General features: G+C 38.6%; 1 protein-coding gene and 1 long non-coding RNA gene across 4 annotated transcripts; one reads left to right on the forward strand and one right to left on the reverse strand.

Moving 5' to 3' along the window:
• The first annotated feature begins 793 nt into the window (after positions 1-793).
• Positions 794-2,245, forward strand: LOC107753965 (uncharacterized). The gene is made up of 2 exons (XR_001641527.1): positions 794-932; positions 964-2,245. It is a non-coding gene; the product is annotated as an uncharacterized LOC107753965 (long non-coding RNA).
• A 350-nt stretch (positions 2,246-2,595) lies between these two features.
• On the reverse strand, positions 2,596-9,588 carry LOC107753964 (protein MB21D2-like). 3 transcript variants are annotated; one of them, XM_016570256.1, is made up of 3 exons: positions 9,385-9,588; positions 8,573-8,784; positions 2,596-4,431 (listed from the first exon to the last, which is right to left on the reverse strand). In XM_016570256.1, the coding sequence occupies exons 2-3, from the start codon at positions 8,772-8,774 to the stop codon at positions 3,068-3,070; spliced, it is 1,566 nt and encodes a 521-aa protein (XP_016425742.1). In that variant the 5' UTR covers positions 8,775-8,784; positions 9,385-9,588; the 3' UTR covers positions 2,596-3,067. The 3 variants fall into 3 exon arrangements, with proteins under 3 accessions (XP_016425742.1, XP_016425744.1, XP_016425743.1); XM_016570258.1 differs by lacking the exon at positions 9,385-9,588 and adding an exon at positions 9,176-9,218; XM_016570257.1 differs by lacking the exon at positions 9,385-9,588 and adding an exon at positions 9,011-9,162.
• Between the last annotated feature and the right edge of the window lie 666 nt (positions 9,589-10,254).

Here is a 10,254-nt window from a genome sequence, read left to right on the forward strand (position 1 = left end):
CTTGGTTTTCACTTTTTCTAAATCCTAAAATTTTATTTTCAAGCTTAAATTAAAAAAAGAAAAAAAAAAACCTTTTCAATGTGGACTTTTTGGACTCCAGTGTGTATATGTCTATGTACTAATACAGAATAATGTTTTTTGAGACTGATCAGAGATATGGCAGTTACAGTGACATGTAGAATGGGTACAGAAAGAACGGTTACAGTTCAAGCTAACACTTTGTAGTCAAACGGCATCCTCTGTTGGACCAATATTGAATTGCACAGAGTACAAAATCTGAGACTTTTTGTAGGATTATCCTGCCTTTTAATTCTAAATATTATTTTGTACGTTTTCTTCCACTAATACAAATCATGAAGCACAAATGCACTTTGTTTTTAGGGGTGATACCTGGAGTTTGGCATACTTAAAAGCTCCTATCGAGAAATACATTTAACCTGACAGAAATCTTGTCTTTAGAGAATAGATAATATCTTTGAGATTTGAGATGACCAAGTCAAGTATAAACAGTACAAATCCTCATAGATGTAATGTTTTATTTCATGCTATGACCAGCATCATCACACATAATTACACAAAAGAAAATAAGAGGGAAAAAAGCCTTCTGAGGCACATTAATGAAATATGAAATATATAAATATTTGGTACAATGTAAATACAGTATGCATTGTTCCATTTCCATTCAGGGAATTTGATTTGATGACCAGATTAATTCAAGAGGTAAAATATGTTGCTTACATTCATATTTTCTTTTCTGCTTGAGGGCAAAAAAATATATAAAATATATATATATATATACTTTTTTTTTTTACACAACAGCATGACCTAAGGGACTATGCCATCAGATAAAGACAATTGGGACCACATCATTAAAAAGGTGGGAAGGAAAATGAATGTGCTTTGGTTTCCTTCAGATATTTCACCTGAAATGTGTCCAGAACATTTCATCATGCCCTGAGGCAGGAACATTATTATTTTTTTCCAATGAAATCATTGTATAAAACACTCTTGGTAATTATCACAGGCATGGCAGGCCCTAATATCACATTCATAGAGATGATTATGAAATATTGCATAGTACCACTGTTCATTTGATATCCAACATTGTGCTAAACAACAGTTTATAACATATGCAGAAAAAACAATTTAAAATAGCATTACAAATATTGATTCAAGCATTTTACAATTTTTAAACCCACTAAATAGGCCTTTTAAGGTATACAGTGTCAAAACCTCACAATATACAATAGAGATAAATCTGTTTTCCTTTATGACATTTAATCTAAGCAATCGGTAATTTAAACTCTCTTTGGTGTCTTTTCCTTGGCATACAGCAGATATTATGTATAATAGCCAACCTGTACCATGTGCAACACTACACAAATTCCTTTCAGTAGCACATCTCACATACTGGAATCAGAAAGCCACTAGAAAAAGCCTATTCCTCACCATTTTCACCATCTTTCAAAGGCAACGCTGTTACTGATTGCTCTGTATATGCGCAGCGGCCATATCGTCAGCACACACAAATAGTCTGCCAACTCCCACAGGGCGCTAATGCGATTTATGCTGAATACACATGTAAGTAACATTGTACTTTAATCCTTGAGCATAGTCAAAAAGGTAGAGATGGATAAAGAACAGCCAGAGATGGAGGCCAAAGAAGAGGGAAGGATTTAGGATGCAGACAGAAAACAAAAATGAGTGAGGGAGAGCAGATGTCTACAGTCCCGAGAGTCCCATTGGTTCGGCCTAATCTATCCAGTGGACGGCGTGTTTGACTTTCTCCATCCATCTCTGCCTCCCACAGCTACCAATGCAAATCTGCAAGAGTGAGATACTGTAGGACCCTTTCATAAGCACAAAAGACACGGAGATGTATTCCTCAGTATCTTTACATGTTCCTTCTATCCTTTCTCTAAACCTCTGTTGCCCACTCTAGATCTGTCTTTCTATTATTCCAGTTCAAACAGTGCTGGCAAACCTATCACCACAAAATCCCACATTCCAAAGCATCTTTCATAATTCCATTTTACCCAGACATATGCAACAATGACTGACAAAGAAAAGCCCTTAGAATAACACTAACACATACTGCTTATTTATGTGCAGCTTAGAATCCAATCAGGAACCAAGAAGATACTAAATCTGCATCAATCAGTGTCGTCAGTTCAACCTATCATTATCCAACTAATCTAAAATAGTCTCTGAAACTTGATACAGCACCATCTGCATTTAACTTAACATAAAAAAAAGTCAACAAAAATAGCTTCGAACAGCATTGGTTTCATCGTTTCTGTGGGCTGTACAACAGCTTCTGATGCATAAAGGACAAGGCCTAGATTTGCAAGTTATTCCTTGCCTTTTTCTCTCTTTCTGCTTTTGTTATTTTTGACTGTAGAACAACTCAAGACTCACCAGTTAAAAGAAAAAAGAAAAAGTACCTGAGAAAGGGAGCAAGCAGGGTAACTGACGGACTAAAGAAAGAGAAGATTATGGGATCAACAGTCGCAAACTTCTCCACACATACACACACACAAAAAAAATTACATCGATTTCATCATGTACCTTGGCCTAGTTGGTTTTCCAGTTCTACTGCCCTCGGGATTCATTGTGGAATACAGCAGAAAATAGTAGTTTCCTTTCTCAGTAGTATTGAGTAGCAGGTAAAAAAAAAAAGTCTTTGAACTCTACAGAATAGTATCATTGAATAAAGTCTACTTGATGTGCAGTCTGCCAATGGGGATTTCCTTGGGATGCAATTGAATTTCGATTTTATATGAGTCGCATAACTAAAATCTATCCTTGCCCGCTTACTTTTGTTCTCCCTGACATTTGTGACACCTGTGAAACTCATACAATCCCTCATTGGAGTGTCAAGCAAGTGCTTTGATTGTAGTCAGCCTTGTTGAGCCAAACAGAGGGAAGAAAACCCTCTGCGGAGACTCAATTTTACTATTTGGTGTGATACAGTAGCACAGTGACATGACTATGTCCTCTATAAGTTCTGTCGTATAGGGTTTCTGTCATTTACACCCTGGGCAGTGTGTAAACCAGCTCAGTCCAATTAGTAGAACTTGTCGTCAATGCGGAAATGCGGGCGTGTAACGTCATCTGGGTTGAGGAAGACTGAAATAGACTTGCCAGGGTTTTCTGTCACCAGCTGTTGTAGACGCTGTGCTAGCCGGTCATCCTGTGGTGATCCTGCACCATATCCGTGGCTAGGTGATGATATCCCATGGCCATTGCTCGCAGCTACTGCGGCCTCACGTTTGAGCTGGCATGCCTGTTGTGCCTGCTCCAAAGCTGCTTTTAAGTGCTCTGCGGGATCGGAACGTAAATGTGCAAGTTTTCGTGCCAGTAGCAGGGCAGCGCTGTCCGTGAGGTGCTCCAGCATGTTGCACTGGGGGAGGAAGTAATTAGGACTGTTTTTGCCCAGAATGCAGTGAGCCAAGTCATCAAGTAGACCAAGGAACATCCGTGCAGGAGTCTCGTGATCTGGACAGCTAAGGTAGGTCGTAGGCAAACGATCACAAGCCCAAAACATCAAGGTACGTAGGTGGTAGAGGCTAAGGCCAGTGCGAGGGCGAGCTAACAGTCTTGACAGCACAGCTTTAGCTGCTTGGAAGGCTTGTGCCATTGGGTAGGGCACGCATTTCTTTAGCTGAACCTCACTGCGGGAGAAGGCAAGTCTCCATTCGCGGTCAGGTCTGGTTGAGGGGCTGGCAGCTGGAGAACAACAAGGAAGCAAGTAGAACCCGCTGATGGCCTCCTCCTCAGTTATTTTGCCATCCCAGAAATGGTTGGTCGTGAGCCAGCTCTGTGCGACAGCCGGCCAGCCGCGAAATGACACCACTGGAAGCAAGTCGTAAAGGATACGGCTAGTTCCTGCACTGAGAATCAGCGTTGTTAGTGGACCATTCCGCTCCACACGATCAGGAACAGGAATCCCTCTTTGAGGATTTCGCTGCAACTCTTCCACCGCCGTTCCAACTACACTCCAGAACCAATCAGTAACCAACAACGGAGAGAAGTAACATCCATCTAATGATTGAGGAGGCTGCAGGGATGGGATTGAGCCTCGTACTGCATCATTTTCTTCCTCCTCATCTTCCACATCTTTATCGTCTCTATTTTCCTCGTCTTGACAGCAGATACTCCAACGCGTCTGCATTGCAGGGTCGCAGAGGCGCAGACTCAGCCACGAATGGCACAGTGGGGAATGCCGCATGTCCAGTGTCACGGGCTGATTGCGGTCATGCAGTTTAAGAGCAGGCACCAGAAGAGTGAAGTCCAAATCAAAGTCAACACCTTTGGCGTAGTCACCTAGGTCCTCTGGGTTAAGGTCAAGAACACCTTCCCTGGCCCCACCTGATAGCAGCAGGTATTCATTGGCAACCGGCAGCCGCTTGTCTACCTTCTGCACCAGGCCTGTGAAGATGAAGAATATTCATGACAAAAAGAGGTAATATCACCTGTCTTTAAAAAGACAAATGAAAGGGTAGGTAGACATTGAATGCGAAGGAGTGAGAGGAGAGGGCAATGTTATCATACTTCTAAACAAATTAAAGGGACAGTAAGCAAAAAAAAAAAAGAACACTTTTTCATCATTTATTATGTTGTTTGCATGTTGTTCCAAACCTGTATGAGTTTCTTTCTTCTGTTGAACACAAAAGAAGATATTTTGAAGAATGCTGGTAACAAACAGTTACTGGTAGCCATTGACTCATTGACATTTTTTTCCCATACTATGGACGTCGATGGCTACCAACAATTGTTTGGTTACCAACTTTCTTCAAAATATCTTCTTCTGTGTTTAACAGAAGAAAGAAACTCATACAGGTTTGGAACAACTTGACAGTGAGTAAATGATGACAATTTAAATTTTTGAGTGAACTATCCCTTACTGCTGGAAAATTCTGAAAAAAAAATTGTTAGTGACTTATAGCGACTTATAAGTTCTTCTTGTAACCAACTGCCAAAATATATGAAAAAATATTTCCTTACATTATTGTTCCCAAGGAAAGTGCACTAATAATAATCTTCACCCTACTAATGAGGAAAAGCATCTCCTGGCCGAACTTCCTGACCGGTTTGTGTCTTGCTAAATGGCCAGAGGTGAAATGAAGGGCAGAAACATTCAAATGTGCAGCCCAGTGGCACACAACTGATTATGTGCAAGACTCAATTTAAAGAAAATTCCTGGCATTTAGATAAATTTCATACTTTTAAATCTGTAAGAATATAAGGCTGTAGAACAAACATTACAGAGAATTTTTGTAGAAATACATTAATAGTCTCCCTCAATTCTGCTTTTCAATTCAAGCCATTGCTCTCCTTTTCAGATGTAACCCAGCTCTATAATTCTTTAAAATGACCATCTTGCCTGTTAATATTTTATGAATGGCAGAAACTTGTCTACACATATTTATTTAGGATTATTTACCACAAACTCATTTTATTTCATTTCAAACCACTGTAATGAAAAGAATGCTTTGAGAGGAATGACAATTACTGAATACTGCAAGTATTGCTGCCATATGGATGTGTTACTTAATAGTGCTTTAATGACCCATAATCTGAAGACAATCATTCACTAGAGAAATAAGGAAAAGAACTGTCCTCTTGCTGGGGGTGTTAAATTCATGCTGTCCAACACAAGCAGCAACGACTTTAATTACTAGTTTGTTTATACAAATGAATTTGTTACGTTCATTAGTCCATAAAGCAGAAGCCAACAGCACCAGGTGCAGTTCACTCATCACTCCCTCATACGTTCAACATTGACCACTTGAAAAAAAATTTCTTTTTTAAATAATGCCTTTAATATGAAGCATCACTCTCCATGACAGATGCCAAAGGGAAGCTGATTAGCATACATGTGTACTAGTCACATATCAGAGCCCATTATGCACTGCTGTCAAAGCATGAGTTACACATAGGCCTAAGAGTTTGAACTCATTCATTTGACATTTGTGATGTTTAAGTTAAATAACTGTAACATTACGGATTTAAATAACACAAGATGCACAGTTATAATGATGCAATGTAATCTGTCTGTCCAAGCACATATACATTATCATTAATGTGTGTATACTGTATGATGGATGAACAACCTTGGATCCCATTTAGGGCTGCACGATTAATCGAATGCGATTGTCATGCGCATTTGGTTAAAAAAGTCGGTTCTGTAATCAGCAGGAAATCATCATCACATGCTTTCAGATGGAGCAGAAAAAATGTGATTTTTTTACATTAAAGCATGCTAACATATTCTATTACACCCGATACACAAAATAATTATCTTTGAAAATAGCATCATATGACCCCTTTAACAAAATGTTCCCTGATAAATAGTAAATTTATTACATTTTAATTTGTTCTGATGAAGGAAAAAAAAAAGTTAGCGAAAACCAACACGACTACACGAAAAGAACAATACACATATTTACAATTTAAAAACCGTTTATGGTGTTTGTTGCGGGGACCCTGTGACCTTCACTCCAGGACAACAAAGCTGAATGTTTTTTTTTTTCTACAATAACAATGATCTCTTTTGCCATTTACATTTTTAACACTGTTCCAATTTAATTAGCTCCTCTGGGAGAAACACGTTTGTAGGATTGTAGTGAGTCTAGAGGCTGGCATGCAGACGGTATGTTAATGTATGCAGGTCATGGAAGCGTGAAAATAGAAATCATGATGATTGCTAAAGGAAGCAAACAACAATGCCAATTTAAATCAAGGCACATGCTTTACATGTATCTATTCAGGTCTTCTGAAGTGAATTAAAATCTAAACCCTGATGGACAGGTAAGGGTCACCAAAACTAGATCATCAGTTTTCCATTCATACATAACGAGGCAGAATTTTCAAAATGAATGCTAAGGAGCACCCTACCTAGCATAAAAATAAAAAGCTTTCTACCCATCACTCTCAGTAGGTGTGTGATGGATGTTGCTTTGATAATGTCTGCATATTTTTAGTGAGCAAGAGATGGAAACAGCAAGCAAGAATAATAAGTAGGCTTTTGGCTGAACATCAAGGGGTTAAAGACGAGAGAAAAAGGGAAATGAAAGCAACAGGAGGCAGACAAAAAGAAACACAAAAGTTACACTGTCAGGAAAAAATAATAATTCAACCTTGTCAGTAAACAAAGGTCCAAAAGTAAATCCAAGTACTGGATCATTCACAGGTAACAATGCAACATGTGAAACAAAAACAGAAGAGTGGAGAAGAGAGGAGACTATGGCTAAAAAAACAGCAAGTGAGGGAGGAAAAACTGAATGAGAGAAAAAGAAACTGTCACATAATCCAGCATTTGACAGGATTATGTGAAGCAGCTTCAGTGATGTTTTTAAAGAAAGTGAAAGTGACGTGACATGTGGCCAAGTATGGTGACCCATACTCGGAATCAGTGCTCTGCAAAGTGCACACACACAGCAGTGAACACACACACCGTGAACACACACCCTGCAAATCTGTCTCTCCCTCAATTATGTCATACAAAAAGGATGACATTTATTGTGTTTACACTGTGGCAGGGGAGGGCAAGAAATGGGTGTTGGGGGAGATCTGGTGTGATGTACTGAGGGAGAAAAAAAACAAGGGGAACTAGAGACATCTGCTGGACAAACAGCTTCACTTGGCCCAAGCTCTGAATCAGAGGCCTGGATAAATGAAGTTTATCAGTACAATAAAAATCTTCCTTAAAAACTGAAATTTCTGGCCAGAAATGGGATATTTGATCTTTCACATCTGTTTTATAAAATTCACAATTGCCATGAAGAGTTTTCTTCATTCTTAACATCCTTTTCCTGAATGTGAATAAGAATATTGAAGATATTTGCATGTTGTATATATTATTAGTATTCTTTTTAAAATGTTATTAATATTATATACAGATGGATAAACCGTTACTTAGACACACACACACGTGTGTATGTGAGTGAGTGAGAGAGAGAGAGAGAGAGAGGGAGAAAAAAAAACACCAATTCAAAATTTTTGACCCTTGTTCTGAAAAGACAGTGCCAACTTTCATCTTCATTATGAAGTTGACCATGCCTAAATGTATACCAAGGTGATTTTATTGTTCTGACTTTACTCAAACAACTACAGCACTAATATAAAGATGTTTGGAGGACAGCATTAAAGTCTGCGTGAACCGGAAGTTGCTGCCGACTTTATTTCAGTGTAGTGATGTATTTCCATCTGAAACGGAATATTGAATAGAGGGCATGGTTTTATGTTTGCGCTCCTCCTCTCGGTCTCTCACTCATAGCAATCTAACGGTTAGAGGGGTGTGTTTAAGCATATACTGCCCAAGCCGTCAAACTGACGTCATCAGAAAAGGAATGCCATTCCAGAGCGGAAGTAAATGTTCAGATTTTGATTAAAGATTACGAAGACAAACAATTTTTTTCAGCGGATTAACTTGCACGGATTAATTGTTTACATCAAGACTAGCAATGTGCGCTAGTAAAGTAAATAAAGTCAATTTTGATTTCATGCGGACTTTAAAAAAAAGTTCTACATTATATTTATGTATGTATGTACACTGTGATATTCTCACCCAGCATATTAAAGATGAAGTCTTTGGCCGTGTGCACCTCGAGCGCGGTCTGGTCTCCGAACTCCTCCTGTTCCAGCTGCACGAGCTCCCGCACCTGAGCCGACAGCTGCTCCAGCGTCGTGCCCGAGCGGAAGTCCACCTCGGACACCCGCTTCACCGTCGCCGGTGCACGCGGGGCCACGGCACTCATGAGCGTCTCCATTGAGCATTACCTGAGAGAAACCATAACAATATTCCCAATACTGTCACAAAATCATCACAAGTATCAATATGAGTATCAACGACTCGCAATAAATGTATGAATTTTAATTTAGCTTTAATTTTAAACGTTTCACGCCATCAAGTAATAAACACACCGCTGATGCAGAAAAACCGTATTTACTCAGTAACTTTACCACTAATTACCCATCTCAAACTCAGATTAATTTTTAATACCACCTAAATAGTTAAACGCAGGTTAGTTATTCATAGCGGCTGAAGCGGAATGTAGGTCAGTGGGCAGATTAATCAGCTAAGTTAATTAGCCAGCTAACGTTAATGTCTCTCTAGCGAGACATTACTACTGAACTACTTGACAGGTCATTAGTATAAACGTAGCAACACCTCTGAAATATGTCATCTAAACAAGAATTCCACATGACGCATTACATGAGAGGGAATAGATTATGTTCATGTGGCAAACGATCATGAGATGCGTGAAGATCAAGCAGCCCAAATGAGCCGACTAGCAGGTGTGGCGCGAGCTAACGTGCTAACCAGCTAAAGTTCACCAGATTCAGCGATGATATTCATTGTTTATAGTGGACACACACCCTGTTTTCCGCTGGCTCGGCGCACTCTGCCTTAGACCCCGGGTTGTTTGTTGTGATTTCTTTTCTGAAACAAGATTTCAGCTCGCGTCATTTCCAACAGGTCCCCCCTGCGCGCACCTTCCCACTGGCAATACTTTCCCCGGAAATCACGGAGCTCCACCGAGAATCCTGGGATTAGTAGTACTTTTAACGGGACACAAATCTATTCAGGCCATCATCTTTAGGTGCAATTATACATATTATATGTGCACTGATTTATGTCTCACAATAAACAATCGACGTTGTTTTAACGCTGTTAAATATTTAAGTTCTGCTATTTTATTCTATTCTATTATAAACATATCTCTATATTTTATTATAATAATTTAGTTTAATTTTGAAACAAGGACAGTAATGATCATTGGTAAAAAGTGGACACCCATTCCTGAAAGGCAGCTATATATACACACATTATATATATATACACACACATATTATATGCTATATATATATATATATATATATATATAGCAGAATTTATTTGAAATCTTTTGCAACAAATGTTTGTTACAAATGTAAAAAATGGTATAAATGTATTTTTCAAATATATATTTTTTTAATATTTGTAACAAACATTTGTTACAAAAGATTTCAAATAAATTGTTCTTCTGAACTTTCTATTAATCAAAGAACAAAATTAATCAGTTTACACAAAAATGAAGCAGCACAATGTTTTTTAACATTGATAACACAAAATGTTTTTGCACACCGAATCAGCATTAGAATGATTTCTGAAGAACCATGTGACACTGAGGACTGAAAATTCAATGTTGCCATCACATAAATAAATTTTAAAATACATTGAGATAGAAAACAGCTGTTTTAAATTGT

Source organism: Sinocyclocheilus rhinocerous, unplaced genomic scaffold (genome assembly GCF_001515625.1).
Source record: "Sinocyclocheilus rhinocerous isolate Xijiao unplaced genomic scaffold, SAMN03320098_v1.1 scaffold831, whole genome shotgun sequence".
NCBI classification, from domain to species: domain Eukaryota; kingdom Metazoa; phylum Chordata; class Actinopteri; order Cypriniformes; family Cyprinidae; genus Sinocyclocheilus; species Sinocyclocheilus rhinocerous.

Coding starts and splice junctions, on each gene's coding strand:
- LOC107753964 (XM_016570256.1), bottom strand. CDS start 8,774: ATGGAGACGCTCATGAGTGCCGTGGCCCCGCGTGCACCGGCGACGGTG. Junction 4,432..8,572: donor CTTCATCTTTAATATGCTGG/GTGAGAATATCA, acceptor TCATCTTCACAG/GCCTGGTGCAGAAGGTAGAC.